General features: G+C 41.1%; 1 protein-coding gene across 1 annotated transcript in view; it reads right to left on the minus strand.

Annotated features, from left to right (window-relative positions):
• Positions 1 to 19867, minus strand: part of CSMD1 (CUB and Sushi multiple domains 1) — a 1628138-nt gene that overhangs the window by 271797 nt on the left and 1336474 nt on the right. Inside the window, exon 26 of the mRNA XM_061134533.1 lies at positions 6524 to 6726. Coding sequence (XP_060990516.1) covers positions 6524 to 6726 — 203 coding nt within the window. The remainder of the gene's footprint in view (positions 1 to 6523; positions 6727 to 19867) is intronic.

Here is a 19867-nt window from a genome sequence, read left to right on the forward strand (position 1 = left end):
TCTAGACATTCTGCCATCATTCAGCCCAGGCAATAGTCTCCGTTGTGTCTGACTCTTTGTGACCTATGGACTGTAGCTCACTGGGCTCCTCTGTCCAAGGAATTCTCCAGGCAAGTCATTCCCTTCTCCAGAGAATCTTCCCAACCCAGGGATTGAAACTGGGTCTCCTGCATTGCAGGCAGATTCTTTACCATCTGAGCCACCAGGGAAGCCCAACCTCAGTCTTTTAGATTGCAAATAAGATGCTTACACATGATGGGGCACACACTGTATCAGAAATATGAGCATTGAATTTGGGGACTGCAAGTGACAATGTGATTAATTCTGATTAAGAGGCCTTAAAATGTAGTCTGTCTATGTGTGGATTAATTGAGCAAGCAAAGAGGAAAAGCAAGCATAGAGGAAAACATTAGGTAAAGACATATGTATAAAGAATGATAAAGCTTAAAAGGTCAACAAAGATGCATACATGTTAGTAGATCTGTCTAATAACAGATATGTCCATTTACAATGATGTAAAATGGACACATACCAAACATGTACCTACCAAGCAGGGCTGGCCTTCTGCTGGCGTGGATGTCACAGGAGGTTGACAGGGTTGGTGGGCAGTGATTGTGGATTAAAAACTAAAATGCAAAGAAGGTTTTTGCAGAAGTTTGCATACAAGCTTTGAAAGCTGTTACATCTGGCAAGAGGGAGAACCAGAACGCTCTCTGGCTGAGGTGGGAAGACAGTGGAGAGTTCCAGCCAGAAGCAAGTTGCCTCATTAAGACCCACCCTGGGACTTCCCTGGTGGTCCAATGATTAAGAATCCACCTTGTAATTCAGGGGGCACAGGCTCGGTCCCTGGCCTGCGAACTAAGATCCCACAAGCCATGGGGTAACTAAGCCCGCATGCCGTAACTACTGAACCTGCACGCCACAACCAGAGTCCATGTGCCACAACGAAAGACTCCACGTGACGCAACAAAGATCCCCCGTCTCACAGCTAAGACCCAATGCAGTCAAACCAATAAAGAAGCCGGTATTTCTTTTTTAAAGACCCATCCTGCTCCTTTGATCAGGAAACACTCATCCAAGAGCAGAGAGAAGCAGCCCATCTGTACGCTGCGGAGGCTCGGTCCAGGCCGAAAGGACTCAGACCAAGGGGGCACGTGTACAGGTGGAGAGGACTGGCTGGATCTGGGACTTTGAATATGGGCCCCACTGAAGGTGATGCTAGAGTATATGTGAGGCAGAAGATGAAGGGGTTTGTGAAAAATGACTTCAAAGGCTCTCTCACGAGACACTCTCAGAACGGAGCTACCATTCACTGAGATGGGAAACGCTTGGAGAAAACAAGGTTTGGGAGTGGAGAGAACTGGAATGTGGTCACGTTTCACGTGCTAAGTCGCCTGTTTCTGTCTCCACGTGAAACCGGAGGGAGACCCCAGACTGGCAGATGAGGACCCGGGGAGGGCTCGGGAGGCTGGCTGAGGAGGCCCAAGGAGAGACTCCTGACAGAGGAGAGAGAGACGCGAGGATGGTCCTTGCAGCATCCAGCCTAAACAGCCTGGGGAAGGAATGATGAGAGCCAAAGAAAAGACTCTAATGGGGTGGCCACTGGAAGGAGGAGGACCAGGAAGAGGGGGATACGGAAGGCAGCTGAAGAGGGTGTTTTAACAACAGAGCAACAGTCAAAATTAAAAAGCTTCAATCAGGTGTGGGATTCTGTGATTGAGAAGTAGAACCACACTGATTGCCAAATTCTCCTGTTTTAAGTTTATTGAAGAAATTCTGATAATTCAAATGTCTAAGAAAACTATTCAAATAAGCGTCTCCCTTCAATGATTAAGTTACACCTACAGTGCAGAGTTTACATAGTATTGGCAAACTATCAAGTTAAAATGGTTTACCAAGAAAACTAATTTAATACTATTGAATAAATGTCATTTTTGTTTTGCAACAAAGGTCATACTTGAAGTATCAATTATTTGAAGGAAATATTTAAGTTCCATTATTTTTTAAATTTTATTTTGAAATCATGAAACTGAAACTGTTAGTTGCTCAGTCATGTCTGACTCTTTGTGACCCATGGACTATAGCCCACCAGGCTCCTTTGTCCATGGAGTTCTCCAGGCAAGAATAGTAGAGTGGATTGCCATGCCCTTCTCCAGGGGATCTTCCCCACCCAGGGATCAAACCTGGGTTTCCCACACTGCAGGCAGATTCTTTAACACCTGAGCTACCAGGGAAACCCCTTTGAAATCACAGATCAGTGCCAATACTTCACAGTCTAACATTAGCTTGTCTTAGGAATGGCAGCATTATCTAACTTACATATAAAGTACCTCTTCATTTTATGTTTCAGGATTATTAAGACAAATAAATGGGCTTTTTCCAGCTTCTACCTACAGAAGAGCAGCAAGGCTTCTTGGGCTCGAGGGATAGGCTCTTTTACATTTTTCAAGGGGATTCAAGCCTTTGTTTTAGAAAGGCTCCAGCCTGATTTAGTTTTATAGTTGGATTCCCCAGTGGGGAAAAGATGACTCAGAAACCACACGAGTGGAAAGCGGCACGTTTGGTCATGGGTGCAGGGAGGTTGCCCAGACATCCCAGCTTGATGCTGAAGGGGGTTCCTGGGACATGAGGATGTCAGTTTCATGGGCTTGACAATGTTCCTTTGGGAACTCTATCATTGAAAATCCAAAATGAAAGCTATGACACGCTTCCAGGGGATTATTTGAGAAGGTTTCCTTACAAATGTTGGATTTGGAGAAGCCCAAGTAGAAGTGTAGTTACTGGGTGTAGAGAAACCTGGAAAGGAACTGTATGGATACAGCTTCTTGAGAAGAACAGTGAGCACTGACTGAGGGAATCTGAGAGGGAGATATATCACAGCCTGACACCAGTCTCCTCCCTCATCTCCTGCCCGACCTCTCACTGGAGGAACCAGCTGGACGGCACCACGCACGTCCATGCATGTCCACCACTAGGATCAAGAAGCTGAGACATGGTGGAGAGCAGATCTAAGCGAAAGGAAAAGTGCGCCGGGCTGTGTGCTGTGCTAAGGCGCTTTAGGCACGTCTGACTGTAGCCCGACAGGCTCCTCTGTCCATGGGATTCTCCAGGCAAGAATACTGGAGTGGGTTGCCATTTCCAGCTCCAGGGGATCTTCCCGACCCAGGGACTGACCCAGCGTCTCCTGCGGCTCCTGCGTTGTAGGTGGATTATTTACCACTGAGCGACTGGGGAAGCCCCAGAGGTCAAGATACAAACCCAAATTTTCAGTATCACAATTCAAGCCAAGTTTTTCTAAATAATGCCAAGCAACGTGTTTATATCTTGCAATTTTTTCTTCCCATAGAGTTCTAAAGACCTTGTAGAAACTCATTCACAAAAATACCTCAGAGTCAACATTATATTTTCACTCTTAAAATGGTATTTCCCAAAGTGTAATCCAAATGCTCCTGAAGAAGGGCACGGCAACCCACTCTAGTATTCTTGCCTGGAGAATCCCATGGACAGAGGAGCCTGGCGGGCTACCATCCATAGGGTCACAAAGAGTCAGACACGACTGAAGTGACTGAGCTCGCATGCATGCACACATACCAAATGCTATGTTAAACCACAAATGCCAACATTTAACCATATTTTTAATCTGCAAAAATGACAATTTCATATTGTTCAAACTAGAACACTTGGAAAACCAAAGTTCAATTAAGCAAGTTACATTTTTGTAGGAACTTTAATGGATGTGTTCATGTTTATCACTTCCTAAGCATCATATTAATTCAATATGTTATTTGCATAATTATAAATATAGCATATAAATGTCTATTCTCTCAAAAACTATAATAAAAGACACTCCTTTGTCTTTAACCCAAACTAGGAAGAGGTCTTTTAAAAGAGAATATAATGAGGAATGTAAAAAATATAATAAAATAGGGGGAAATGTCAGGAAGCATTTAACAAGAGGCTTCCTGTGTGCTGTTTTGGATCTGTCAGGAACCCTCTGGCCCTTATTAATTCCTGAATATTCAGGAATTAAGAGGAGAGGCACGCCTTTCCTGGGGCTGAGGAATCCAGGCATTTCTCACTACAGTGATAAGCACCCTCTTCCTTCTTATGAAAAGGTGATTATCTGCAACTCTCTCTTTGATAGGGATCGTCTTATGTTTTCTAAGTCTGGAATTTTAATCTTTATCTTTGCTGAGAATAACTACCTTGTAAGACAGTATATATGCCCATGCCATGTTGATTAAAACACCTTTGCTCCATCAGAAAAAAAAAATAATAATAAAAATAAAAAAAATAAGTGATTTCTTTGTTCCATCACATTAATTTTTTTTCATATTAATTTTTAAAAGGGAAGATTTTAAAAGGTCAGAAATAAAAGAACATTCTCGTACCAGATAATCCTGCAATCACACTCCTTGGTATTTATGCAAAGGAGTTAAAAACTTATGTTTTCATACAAAAACCTACATGCAAATGTTTATAGCAACTGTATTCATAATCACCAAAAATTGGAAGCAACCAACATGTCCTTCATTAGGTGAATGGGTAAACAGTGATACATCCAGACACTGGGATATTATTCAGCACTGAAAAGAAATGAGCCATCAAGCTAAGGGAAGCCTAGAGGGACTTTAAATGCACATTATTAACTGAAAGAAGCCAATGTGAAAAGGCTATATACTATATTATTCCACCTAGCTGATATTAGAAAAGGCAAAACTATGGAGAAAGAAAAAATATAACTGTTTTCCAGGGGTTAGTTAGGATGGGGGAGGAATGAACAGGAAAAGCACAGAGGATGTTTAGGGCAGTGAAACTCCTTTATATGAGACGGTAATGACGGACACAAGTTATTACACACTTATCCAGACTCATAGAATGTGCAACACAAGAGTGAACCCCATGTAAACCATGGCCTTAGGGTGATGACATGTTAGCATGGATTCATCAGCTGTAACACACGTACCATCTGGTGGGGATGTAGATAATGGGGGAGGCTGTGTATAGGCAGAGGCAGAGGCTATGTGGGAAATCTCTGCACCTTCCTCTCAAATGTGCTGTGAACCTAAAACTGTGCTAAGAAAGTCTATTATAAGGGGAAAATAGCAGAACGCAGCCGGGAGAGTACATAATGGGTAGGAGAGGAAAACATAACCTCATAACAGTAACAATGTTTTTGTTGTCAAATAAGGACAGTGCACCACACACATGCCCATGTACTCTCACCACCATTTCTGAAGACAGCGGACACTTTTATCTAACAAAAAAAAAGAGCAAAAACGATATAATCTTGGAACGAAAACATTTTTTCCCCCCAAGCCAGGATAACTGGAACAAACTTACCTTGATACTTTTGCAATAAGCCAGTGAAAGTTTTACCACATACAGATCCTATTCCATGAGCACATGTTCACAAATTACTGCCTCGAAGCAGAGCGGACCCGAGGTAAGAAATTGTGCAGACTTTAACCTCAATTTCATTACCAACCCCTTAAAACATCAAATTGACCTCAGTCCATTTTCTAATGTATATTTTAAATGTGGCTCACAAGTGACCTGCCAAGAGATGAATCGAGCCAGAATGTGTTCATGTGAAAATTCCACTCAGTTTACGATGACAGCTGACCTGGGACCTACCACGTTACATGACACTTCTACATGGTGCAGCTTGAAGGGTATTCACAGACTCGGGTGCCACAAAATACCCCCACCCCTTCGGTCTGGAAACCGTTCCTTAAAAATGTGCTGGACAGTGAAGGCGGGGACCGTCTTCAGGAGGTACGCATTTAAAGCTGTAAATATGGAGCCACTCAATCCTCAGAGATGACCGTCCTACAGAAGCTGCTGGACACCTCAGCGCTAAGCAGGGAGAACATCAGGGGAGCTGAGAGCAGACAGTCAAAGCAGACTGCCAACGTCCAGACTTCGTGGCAGCACCCAGGGGGGTGAGGGAGCCTGGGCTACATGTCAGGGGTGGGGAGGGGGCACCCAAGATAAACCTGATCTCACACCTGTCTGGGGCCCAAGTTCAGATACTTCCTGATTAACTCAAATCTTTAAAGTGTTTTCTTTCCATATAACTAAAGAGAGCATGGGTTTCCCTTGTAGCTCAGTCCGTAAAGAATCTGCCTGCAGTGCAGGAGACCTGGATTCGACTCCTGGGTTGGGAAGATCCCCTGGAGGAGGGCATGGCAACCCACTCAAATATTCTTGCCTGGAGAATCCCACAGACAGAGGAGCCTGGTGGGCTACAGTCCATGGCGTCCCAAGAGTTGGCCGCGACTTAAGGACTAAACCACCACCACCAAAGGCAGCATCCATCTATCACCATCTGAGAGTGGAGAGAATTTCCTAAGACAAACCGTTCTCTGGATAGGGGTTTTCAAAGCTTCATATTTTGCTCCACAAAAGGTCCATCCCTGTCGCGGGTGGAGTGGGGAGCCTTTAGACACGAATGGGCCCTGCCTCCCTGGCAGCCCCGGGACGAGAGGCCCGCGGAGGGAGGAAGGACCTGTTCACCTACTTGAGAACTGCACGGAGAAGCCGGACTTGCTGATGAAGAAGTCGCTGTCGAACTGCAGGGTGAGGGAGTTGAACGTGCTGTGGATGTCCTCGGGCAGCGCCGAGCCGCTCCACTCCTTCAGCAGGATCGCGCTGTCCGCCGGGCCGTCCCACACCCGCAGGATGTCGTGGGCCAGCTCCGTGTCAAACACGATGAAGTGCAGGCTGCAAGGAGAACACGGCTGAAGCGGCGGGCAGCGAGGGCGCCCCAGCCCGTTCCCCGTCCCCCAGCCCCACCCCGGCGCGCCCGTCCCTGTCTGCCGGTCCTGGGTGAGCCCGGAGCCCCACCCGGCGGGCTCACGCGGCCCGGCCCACCCGCAAACAGCCGAGCCCGCAGCTTCTGTCCGAGATGGACGCAGTGAGGACACGCAGCTGTCGGCTGCGCTGGGTGCTCCAGGGGTGGAACCAGGTCTTCGGAGACCTCAGCTCTTTTCACGACTCCAAGCTCTTTCTTTCGGGCACGCCGACCAAAGATGGGTTTGACACAACTTTGTTCTAAGCTAGTGGCAGGGTGTGATGCTTGTGGTACCAGTGTCGTTCCCGAAACGCCCCACGAGGTGGCAGCATGCAGGCCAGGAGAGCCGCTGGCTGAGAAGGTCACACCAGGAGGTCCCTGTCTGCCTGTATCTGAGCGACCTCAGCGTCCGGGGTGTGTGCTTTTATACAGTCTATCTTCAGGAAAAATGCATGATTTGAGATACCAACACAAAAGCGGAGTTGTGTAGTATAAACTCCTTTTCTTGTAATAGTCTAACATACTATGAGATTTACAGATATTTTTCAGAGTAACGTAAAAAATCTCTATGTCAGAGGAAGCCGCAGACCTGTAGTTCTATCTATGGCAATTCACATGGGTAAAAGAATTTAATATCAACAAAAATCCATATTTCCTGAATGCTTTTATTGTCTTTCACTTACTGCTAGTTGCATGAAATTGTAAGAAAGATAAAAATCACAATAACTACTATACAAAACACTGTACACAAATACTAATTACTTACTTTGTGCATATTATATACTCAAAGAAAATATCTAACCCTGAATAAAGTATAAAGCATGTAGTATATTTTTAAAAGTTCAATTTAAAATATCTTTAATAGAAAGGAAAGCACAGAATATAGTAGACACTTGGATACCCACCATCATCTTAACATTTTGCCATAGTTGCTTCAGATGTCTTTTTTTAAAAAAAATCTATATTAATAACACAGTCCTACTCCCCCTCCTCGCCACTTACTTATTGTTTTTCCTCTCACTCCCACCTCCTGAAATCACGATGGTTTCTTCTCATTTATATTTTCATGATTCTCATATGCATATATGTGTATACATATATCCAAAAATATATAGTACTATTTTGTCCATTTTAGCAATAATTACATAATAGATGTAACTTTGGCATGTATGTGCTTGTCTCATGTTCAAGTTGCTTTTTTTTCTTTAGCTTTTATGTGTGGCTTTGTTTGTTTCTGTATTCAGTCACTCTGCATAGCTCATGGGATCTTAGTTCCCTGACCAGGGGTCAAACCTGGGCCCTCAGCAGTGAAAGTGCAGAGTCTTTACCACTGGACTGCCAGGGAATTCCCTCAAGTTGCTTTTTTACATTGAGTGTTAGGTGAAATTCCTCTAAACTAGAGATGTAGACTTTGGTAACTCACTTCAGAAGCAGAATAAATGCTTCACTTGTCTCAGGCTCTACTGAAAGATAGTCAGTCTATATATTTTATGATGATACATGGTGCTCATCCTTGGATCTCTCTAGGCTCAGAAAGAGAAATGACAAAGTTGTTCTCCTTGTGTCTGTAGCTACATACAGCCTCACAATAAACTACAGAGGGCTCTGTGTTGCCACGCCTTTATCAATACCTGATGACATCAGCCTATAATAGTTGTATAAAGAGAAAATCTGATGGTCGTGGGGAGGTCTCTTGTTTAAATGACATCTCCCTGAATATTTGTGAGGTTGAACATACTCTTATGAATCTAAAGCAATCCCCCCTTCAATATACAATGCAGTTCAACAATTCAAGGAATACTTCTTGAGCACAGACTGTTATCAGGTATTCTTCTAGGTATTTTGGATATATCAGTGAACTAAAGGAAAAACCCTGCCTTCATGGAGCTTGCACAGTTGGGAATGGGAGGAGATGGGCAAAAAAACCCTGAAACTGTAAAAAATAAGAAAGTTGTATGTTGGTAGGTGGTAAACATCACTGAGAAAAGAAAAAAAAAAGCAGAGCAGAATAAGCAGCATTGGTCTTGACAGGATTGAAGGGCAGGGAGGAGATTTAGGGATTAAATGACTGGATAATCCATGCATTTAGGAATTAAATGAGATGGCTGGATAACCCATGTTGGTGAGGAGAACCTTGAATAGAGACTTGAAGGAGAAGGGAGGTTTGTTATATTTGCAGAGGATCTTCCTGAACCAGGGATCAAACCCAGCCTCCTGCACTGCAGGCGAATTCTTTGCCATCTGAGCCACCAGGGAAGCCCCACATCTGATGAGAGGGCAGAGAGAACCTGCAAAATCCCGACACAGAGGGCGCACCATCAGCGTTTGAGACCATGCGGGCAGGCAGTGCAATGAGCAGAGAGGGGGCCTGTGGAAGAGGCGCTAAGGCCAGAGAAACACGCGGGTGGTGGACTGGGGTTCGACGGGCGAGGCCCAGGGCTTGGAAGCTTATTCTGTGGGCTCTGGCTCTCACCCCAGGTGACCCACCAGGGCGGTGTTTGTAGTGAAGTAGTCACCCCACCTGTGATTTAAAAAAAAAAAAAAAAAATTGCTCTGTGCTTATGTTAACAACAAGCTCTCCAGGGAAAGGCAGAAACGAGAATCAGATGTGTGCTGCTTAGAGGAGTGGACCGGGGAGCACTGGGTGGCTGGCAGGTTCTGGGCATGGTGTGATGGTGGGAAACACGGCCATGGGAGGCCCGTGGGGTAAAGAGAGGATGCGAGGTCACTCGAGGGTTTGTGCGTAAGTAACGAGAACCATGGGGAAGTCACGGCTGAGCGGGGGCGGGTGCAGGTGCAGGGTCTGTGGCGTGGGAAGACCAGGCGTTCTGGGTTGGGCCTGTGAGTTCAAGATGCCCAGTGGACAGTGAGCAGCCAGCTGCTCATGCCAATCTGGAGCTTTGCAGAGAAGTCTGGAAGGAAAGAAAAACCCGTGTGTTTAGCAAATAAATGGCTTTAAGCCACGGGGCGAGATGAGACCATCATAGGTCTTAGGCAGAGGGAAGAAGAGGCCCGAGACTGAATGACCCCATCACATTGGATTGCCCACTGCTGTGAGGCATGCTGCGTCTCTTACTACTGTTTGTATACAGTATTGTATTCTTGTGGAAAGATTTGATTACATACTCTATCATTTTAAGAAAAATCCCCTGCTGCTCACGATGCTGGGAAGGCTTTTATCTAGTTATGCTGTTGATCATGAAAATGCATTCAATTCTATTAAACTACTTTTTCTAAACCTGTTTACATGATCTGACAGGTCATTTTTCTTACTATATAAATAGGAGTAATTTTAGAGTTCAGCTCTTAGTTTTTATTTCTAGCTCTTGTTCTTTGATATGAAGGTTATTTTAGTCTTATTTAGTGGATCAACTCATTTCTCTAGTTTGTTCTTTTGCCTGGAAGATTTTTCCAATATATTGACATAATATAATCTATTATTTTTTCAATGTTGTAAAAATAATTTCTACTGTAGGAATATATTTCTGTTCCACTTCTAATGTTGGTTATTTGGGTTTCCTGTATTTTAGCTGAATATGTCAGTTATTTTTCTACTCAATGATAATTTTTTTCAAGAATCAGTTTATGGGTTTGGTAATTCTCTACATTTTTCTTCCATTAATTTATTTTACTATGTTTGCTGTTTTTCCACTCTACTTTTTTGAATTTATTTTGATACAATGTTTCAAATTTCCTTATCTGCAAGCTTAATTTACTGATCTTCTAGTGATCTTCTTTTTCTAATACTTGTATTTAGGGCTGTAAATTTCACATTAATCTCTTAATCATGTGTCTTTTATTTTCAAAATGGAGAATGCATTTTGTTACTTTCTTGTTATACTTTTTTATTTCTATTACATTTTGATCAGGATGTGGAGTATAGAAGAAAGTGATTTTCTGTTTTATTGATTTTTATTGATTAGCTTTCTTCTAGTTTGTGATCATATATGTACATGTTTCATACTTACTTGAACAGAATGTGCAAATTCTACTTGAAGGCTGTATAACTCCTTTAAATAAGTTCAGTAATTGCATGGTTCAAATCCTCTGTAACGTACTAATGTGTCACCTGTTTGATTTATGAGTCATAAAGAATTATAAGAGGTGTGCTGTGCAATTTCCAACGTCTCCAAATTATTTATTTATTTTGTTTGTATTAAACTATGTTCCTAGCTGGATACTAGTTTCTCTTAAGAGTCATATATGCCTGGTAAATATATATCAAATAGTATTTTGTGTGTTCACAGTAATTACATAGGCATTCCCTGGTGGCCTAGTGGTTAGGATGCCAGGCTTTCACTGCCATAGCCAGGGTTCAGTCCTTGGTCAGAAAAATAAGATCCCACAAGCTGCAAGGAATAGCCAAAATAACTTGCAAAACAGGAACTCTTATAAAGGAATGATAGGCAGTTTGAATATAGATTCCAGGTTGACAGTTTTATATATATAATTATCTGGTTCATGGAAAAGGTTGCACTGCAGTTAATGGAGAAACACTGGCTTATCAACAAATGGTCAATTGAACTGCACTGTGGACGAAAAAATTCCTTGAATCTTCCTCATAACTTACAGAAAAATTAATTCCAGATGGAATGAAGACATGTAAATGTGGAAGATAAAGTAAATCTTCTGCAAAAATCCTAAGATAATGTTTTTTATAATTTTGGAGAGGCAAGATTTCTTAAACTGGACACAAAAATGTTAAGATAAAAATTGATATAACTCAATTTGAATACATATAAACACACTAGCCATGAAAGAAAAATGAGCCAAAATGAATTTGATTCATAGAAATTGAAAACTTGTCTTCAACAAAAGACATCATTATGAAACCATAAAGACAGACCAGAGTATAAGAATATAGCTGCTGAATATAGAGTCAACAAAAGATTACATTCCGATGTATAAAAATTATATACAAATCAATAAGTAAAAGACACATATTCCCATAGAAAAGAGATGGACGAAAGACTTCAACTGAAAATTCATAGAAGAGGATACTCAAGAGACTAATAAATATAAAAAAGTGATGGCCATGATCAGTCTTCAGGGAAAAGCAAATTAAAACAACCATACACCCACTAGAATGACTTAAAGGGAAGACCATCAAGGCCAAGGACAGAGAAAGCAGAAGCACCTGGGAGGGGCCCGCACTGTGATGGGAGTGGGGAGGGGTAACCACACCAGGAAGTCATCTGACAGTACCTGCAAAGGCTGAGTGCAGCGCACGCCCGAGAGAAGCACAATCACCGCACAGTACACGGGAGCAGATGCACACACCACCACTCGCAGTGGCCTCAGGCTGGGCTGAAAGCAGTCCACATGCCCATCAACACACAGAATGAATGAACAGCTCATGGTCTACTAATGCAATGGAATAATTTTCCTGTATCGATGGGAGGGAACGTGGAGGATATCAAGACGCACGGTAGAACCCGATTTTCATAAAGTTCAAAGTAAGGCAAAAACGCCTCTGAAGTCAAGATAGCGATTATCCTTAAGAATGGCATCTTGAATGGAGCTCAAAGAGCACACGCTGGGCTCTGATCTGGTTGCTGGCGCCACGGGGAGTGTTTATAAATAAGTCTTACAATTGTGATTGGGATAGTCTTCTGTGCCTACGATCCATGCTAATGAGGAGACACAGACAAACACAGGAAGATCCACCCTGGGGCTGTGAGTTTTGACATTTGGGAAATACCATGCAAATTCACAAAAGATATTGTGGTTGTTGTTTAGTCACTCAGTCATGTCTGACGCTTTGCGATCCCATGGACCTTAGCCCACCAGGCTTCTCTGTCCATGGACTTGTCCAGGCAAGAATACGGGAGTGGGTTGCCATTTCCTTCTCCAGGGGATGTTCCTGACCAGGGATTGAACCCCTGTCTCCTGTATTGGCAGGCACCAGGGAAGCCCAACAATGATATAACAACATTTTAATATAGATAAAGAAATGGTCATTTTTCATTAAAAAAATAATGAAAGTCAATATACTACTAGGTAGGGAAAGTTTAAAAACTGATTTTAAAAAGTACCATCCGAAAGAAACTACTATTTATTTCAGACACAGTCATTCAAGAAAAAAAAATACACTTTGCTGAACATTTAATTTTCAAGCACATGGATTTTTAAAAAACTATATTTGATATTAATTTCTCACTTAAATGCTTTATTCTCTGCAATCACCCTCGTTGTTTTATTCAGTCCAACTTTACTGAGGCTTTCATGGCTAAGTCAAAGATCTCTCCTAGTAAATGTCATATTGCACTTGAAAATATGTGGGTGATTTTTACATATCTTTTGATATTGATTTCTAACATAATTCCACAGAGATGAAGAGAACAGACTGTATGCTTTCAATACCTTGAGACCAGGAAACTTCTGCACCTTGTTTTATGTCCCTGTATATGTTACAATGTCTCCTGGTTTATAGTGTATGGGAACTTGAATAGACTTTGTATCCTGCTATAGTGTGAAAATTGTGTAAATCTTAGTTATGTTGAATTTGTTCATTGTGCTTTTCTGGTCTACTGTATCTTTCTACTTTTCTGTCTATTCATTCCATTAATTTTTGAGACTTTGGTAATGAAACTCCAACTAAAGATCTTAATTTATCTACTTAAAAATAATTATAATATATAGTGGAACTGTATGCAGCTTTCCAAGTCTCCTGTAAATGTGTTATCATATTTGAACAATTTAAAAAATAAGAAAGCAAAACTACACTTTGCAATGTACAGTGTCACAAGCTTTAACACATGTGGACAGAGCATCAGATGAACAAAGTGTCAGGTATGTTTATTCTGTTCAAGAGGTCTGGGAAGGGTCTTGTCAGGCAGAGAGAAATAGCAATGATAATTCAATAAAGATGATGAGACAGAAAGTGACTAAACAAATACATTCAGGAACACACTAAGAGTGTGAAAATGCAAAAGTTATAAAAACAAGTAAAATGAGTAAAGATTTTCTTTCCTACTAGATTGGCCAAGATAATAACACTTCATTCTGTTTCAGTGAGAATGTGGAGACTCCATCTTTTCATATACTGTTGGAGGCCATATCTTCTCTTTTAAAAAGCAATTTGGTAATGGCCATAAAGATTTAAATGTGCATAAACAGCAAGTCCAGTTTTAGAAATTCATCATAGGAAGTATCCTCGAGGTGATATACCAGGAAGATGTTAGCGTGGCTGGTATCAGTGAAAAGCTGAAAACAATCTGAATATCCCAATAGGGTATAGTTTAAATAAATTATGGTGCATTCAGGCAATGGAATCTTCTTCCACTACTAAATAGAATGAGGTGGAATTACAAGTAAGGACATAAAACTTTGACCATGTTTATTGACTGAAGAAAATCTTCAGAATAATATTAAGGTATGATACTATTTTTCAAAAATAATTAAACAAGTAGACATTAATCAATTGTTTAATTAAACAATTAAACATATATATATGTTTCCTTTAAGAAATTACACAACTATACACCAAATTTTAAACTGATGCTAACTTTTGCATCTAGGATTACAGCAAACTACTTTCCAGGCTTTTTATCTTTCTAACACTTTTCTAGTATTTCAAAAATTAAGAAAATAAATAACTTTGAATATCATGAAGCTGAACTTGAGTTTATTCTGCACATAATGAGCAAAGGATGTATATTTTTAAAGTGGACAAGTGATATGATCAGCTTTGTTTGATAGAACTATTTGTATTAAGACACATGAAAATGATTCAACCACTTGACCCAGAAAGAATCTTCCTAAGAATTTATTCCAAGGTATTAATTATCAATAGAAGCAAAGCTTTACTTGTGATACTATTTGTCATATAATTACATGTAATATTGAAAACTAGAAATGATGAAAATTAGAAATTTTGTAAACAACCAGCAAAAGAAATAATATTTAATTATGGTCACCCATACTGTAGCTTATGTAAAAGTTCATGTAAGTCAGGCTGGATGGGAGGGGAGTTTGGGGGAAAATGGATACATGATGTATATGCATGGTTGACTGAGTGACTGAACTGAACTGAACTGATAAGGATGGCTGAGTCCCTTTGCTGTTCATCTGAAACTGTCACATTTTGTTTTAAATGTTTTAAAAGTCCATATAAGACATATGTCAACATGGTAGCAATGATATCCAATATGGGGGAAATGCATGCCTTTTTTTTATGCTTTTGAATATGCCTACATGTTAATTTTTCAACCATATAAAATTAATATTATATTTAAAAAAATAAAACATGTTCCTTAAGAGTGAGAGCAGCGGTTGTGAGAAAGCTGGGCAGGATGGTTCAAGAACAGGCCCAGCGAATCATGGGGGTCTGGACAAGGGGGCTCCAGACGTGGAATTACTGAGATATGTGGCCACATGGGTGTGGGAGGGAGGGAGGAGCCATGAGGCTAAGAGGCTGGCCCGGATGCTTTGCTGTGTATGATGGCCCTACTTCAGAAGGAAGGGGCGGTGGGACAGACACTGAGTCCAGAGAAGAAAGCAGACTATGTTTAGATGAGATGATAAAAATGAAATTCTGATTGACCTTTTAAGTCGGTCCCCAAGGATGGGAAGAATCTAGAGGTGGGGCAACAGTCAGAAACTGCAGGGAGCACGGGTGGAAAGAGAGCCGGGATGACAAAGCTGGGATCCGAGACTCACGCATGCTTCATCTGTGCTGAGTGTAACGTGCACGTGAGTCATCAGGCCAAACCTGTCGGGGATCAGACACCAAGTCCAGAGGGTGTTTCGGTCTGTCTAAGGAGCTTATGTCTGCCCATTAGCCGAGGGGTGGCTGAGAGCAGGAGGGGGCAAAGGCTGCATTTGGGAGTCTGGGCAGGGAAAAGGTGAGATAAGAGCAGAGTAACGGTCCATGAAGTAGGAACTGGGCATCGCGGATAGAAAAGACACCAATGAGGGGACAGCTGACAAGGCTTTGGCTCACATGGAGCTGATTTTCTTCTCAGAGCCTATTATGAAGAAATATATTAATAGATTAATACCTGGTGTTTTTTTTTTTTCCAGTTGGGAGAATATTGGAGATTGGGGAGTGAAAAATAAGGAAGAGTAGAACATATTATTGAAAATAAAAACCTCTACCATTTGGAAGAAGACAAGCACTAACAAAGATCAGGAGTAAAGAGGCTTGGAGGGAGTGATAATAGTTGTCCTGAGAATGTGCCTGCAGGGGGTCTGTGAGACAGCAGCCATGCCAGTCCCGCACCCCGCAATTAACTATTTCTCCTAAACCCCATTCATATGTGATTAGAATTTCACTTCCAGAGTTAATCACTTTTCAGTTCTTCCTACACTTTCATTTTCACTGGCCAGTTTCCCTTCTGATGATCCATGTTTGTACAGTGTCAAGTGGGATCATCACCAGGAGACAAGGAAGAAACACAAGGACGTGCGTTGCTGTCTGTGTTTGAACGGAGTGTAGACACCTGGTGGGTGATCCTGTACTGGAAGGTACATGACGTGATCAGGCATGTCTGTGGTTTATGCAGAGACTGAAGGGCTAAGAGGAAGTCTGTGCTTCATGAAACCCTTCACAGCACATCTGCAAAGGTAACTCAATGTGAATGAACCCTGTTTTGGGGGCGCTGATGTTGTTTCATGAAGCAAGGTGACCAAAATTGCTTGTATCAGGATCTTGAACCATGAGGGGTGCCTGCAGGGTTCTGCCCCCCACCCCCTTCAGGTGGTTGGTCTGGTTCCTTAAACTCTGGGTCCAGCTAAGGAGTGCTGGGGTCCAGCCTCACATACAGGGCAGACTTTGAAGTGCTACTGCTCTCTTTGGATGGCTGGAATTCTCTTGATTGCTTATTTCCTCACATTATCTGCAAAAATAAATGAGATACCCTCTGTGGTCCTAAAAGAAAAGGGGCATTTGAGATGTTTTGATTCCTGTCCCCGAACCTGTCGGTCTTGTCATCAAAACACTTGCGACTCATGTTCCTGGCACATTTACCAAAGCTTGACCTCAAACTCAGAGAAAAATGTCCAGTTAAGTGGAATCATTTCCTGAGTCTGTGTCTCACAGGGATCTTGAAGGTTGGTCCAAAACAATTTAAAATTATCCTAGATCTACAGATCAGATCTTCTCCCTAATTTCTATATAGCCCAGCACAGCCAGGACCACAATCCACATTGCACTTTCTTCAAAAGTTTGCATAGGAGCAGTTTTGACAGTCTTAATGCATGTTTGGTGGTGGTGGTTTAGTTGCTAAGTCATGTACGACTCTTGTGACCCCATGCACTGTAAGCCCACCAGGCTGCTCTGTCTGTGGGCTTCTCCAGGCAAGAATATTGGAGTGGGTTGCCATTTCCTTCTCCAGGGGGTCTTCCTGACCCAGGGATTGAACCTGGGTCTCCCACATTGGAGCTTCCCTGGTGGCTCAGCTGGTAAAGAATGCATGTTTGCTAGGCCTCTAATGTTTTCAATACTGCACAAGCTGTTTCTAATAGAATCCTGTGATGCTTAGAAAGACTGAAGGCAACAGGAGAAGGGGGCAGCAAAGGATGGGATGGTTAGATGGCACCATACATTCAGTGGACATGAGTTTGAGCAAATCCTGGGAGATAGTGAAGGACAGAGGAACCCACTGTGCTGCAGTTATGGGGTCACAAAGAGTAGGACATGACTTAGTGACTGAACATCAACAGTGACAACAGCAACCACATGTCCAAATGCTATTTTGTAAGAAAGAACAGAAATACCCTCAAAGTGAATTTTCCAGACAGTTAGACTTGTGAAAAAGCAATTAAAGCCAAGGAACAATATAGACATATGATTATGCAAAACACTGCCTTGATGCTGCTTGCGGGATGTGTTTCCAACGCCGCTACCTTCACCGTGTAAATGACAGCTGTGAGCAGAAAGAGATGCACTGGGTTTCAGACACAGGTTTACAAATAACTCTCCAAGTGGCTAAATCTACTGCAGTGTCTTGCGATTAGACTTTTAATTAAATTTAGTTCTGGAAACTGCTTTATAGGATGCGTGTGAAAATTATAAAGATCTTCTAGACCCAAGTGCCCTATAACAAAAACTATTTTCATATCTTCTATTATCTCAAACAAAAAGTGATAGCAGTATACATCAGACACTGCTCTGGAAACTGCTCAAGAAAATAAAAGTAAACACAGTAATAATGGTATGAAATGTTGGAAACAAACCTTTCATAATTTCTGAGATTTTGTTGCTTATTTATTCTTTAAGAGTGAAAAACACTGACATTTAACAAATCATAATAGAATGTATGGTAAGGCATTCCATTCATATTAATAATTTTCAATACACAAATTAATCCCTGGATTCATATCTACATGACTGACATATTCCTCACTTTTCAAGCAAACAGTTGAGGTAATATTGACTCTGATACCAGTGAAATAACTAAGATTCAGTAAACTAGACAAAAAATATCCAAGCTGAGACCAAGCTCTAATTTTCTTGGTGTCAGTACCATTTTAAATCTAAAATTATACATTATGTACTTTTAAGTATGTTATTTTCCAGACTGCCATACTAAAAACAGTACATAATATCTTAATGACCCCAAATCACCAGAAACACTTTGGGATAAAGTTGGACGTTGACAGAGTAAATTGATTACAAGCGCTGATGTTTGTTTCTTAACTTCCTTATTAGGAAGGATTTTATGCCTTAAATAAAAAGATTCGTTTACAAACTGAGTAGCTTAAAAGATATGCACAAGAAGAAAAAATTCCCCAAACAAATCGGTGTAGGCAGCATTTCTGTCTTCCTAGAACATTAATGGTTAAATGAAAAAGTCAGTTCATGATTTAAAAAAAAAATGTATATTTTTTATTACTTCATCTCATTCTTTATTAATTTCTTATCTCTTTTCTTATTAAAAAGTTAATGAAGTATTAGATTCACCTACAGAGAGTGTCTGTCACTTGCTTTGCATCTAGGGGAACAAGTGCACTTTTCTGGTTCTTGGGAAACGAATCACAAGAGGATGTTTAAGAACTAGAATGGATACAAGAACAAGACCCCTATATATGCTGTCTACAAGACATTCATCTCAAACCTAGGGACACATATAGACTGAAAGTGAAGGGCTAGAAAAAGATATTTCATGCAAATGGAGACCAAAAGAAAGCAGGAGTAGCAATACTCATAACAGATAAAATAGACTTTGAAATAAAGGCTGTGAAAAGAGATAAATAAGGATACTACATAATGATCAAAGGATCAATCCAAGAAGAAGATATAACAATTATAAATATATATGCAGCCAAAATAGGAGCACCACAGTATGTAAGGCAAATGCTAACAAGTATGAAAGGGAAAATTAACGGCTATGCAATAACAGTGGGAGACTTTAACACCCCACTCACACCTATGGATAGATGAGCTAAACAGAAAATTAGCAGGGAAACATGATCTTTAAATGATACAATGGATCAGTTAGACCTAATTGATATCTATAGTACATTTCACCCTAAAACAGTGAATTTCACCTTTTTCTCAAGTGCACACAGAACCTTCTCCAGGATAGATCATATCCTGGGCCATAAATCTAGCCTTGGTAAATTCAAAAAAATTGAAATCATCTCAAGCATCTTTTCTGATCACAGTGTGATAAGATTAGATGTCAACTACAGGAAAAAAGCTATTAAAAATACAAACATATGGAGGCTAAACAACACACTTCTGAATAACCAACAAATCACAGAAGAAATCAAAAAAGAAATCGAACTACGCATAGAAATGAATGAAAATGAAAACACAACAACCAAAACCTATGGGATTCAGTAAAAGCAGTGCTAAGGGGAAGGTTCATAGCAATAAACAGAAGAGAAAGAGGAACAGGAGATAAATCAAATAAATAACCTAACTCTACACCTAAAGCAACTAGAGAAGGAAGAAATGAAGAACCCCAGGGTTAGTAGAAGGCAAGAAATCACAAAAATTAGGGCAGAAATAAATGCAAAAGAAACAGAAGAGACCATAGCAAAAATCAACAAAGCTAAAATCTGGTTCTTTGAGAACATAAATAAAATAGACAAACCATTAGCCAGACTCATCAAGAAACAAAA

Source organism: Dama dama, chromosome 32 (assembly GCF_033118175.1).
Source record: "Dama dama isolate Ldn47 chromosome 32, ASM3311817v1, whole genome shotgun sequence".
Lineage (NCBI taxonomy): Eukaryota > Metazoa > Chordata > Mammalia > Artiodactyla > Cervidae > Dama > Dama dama.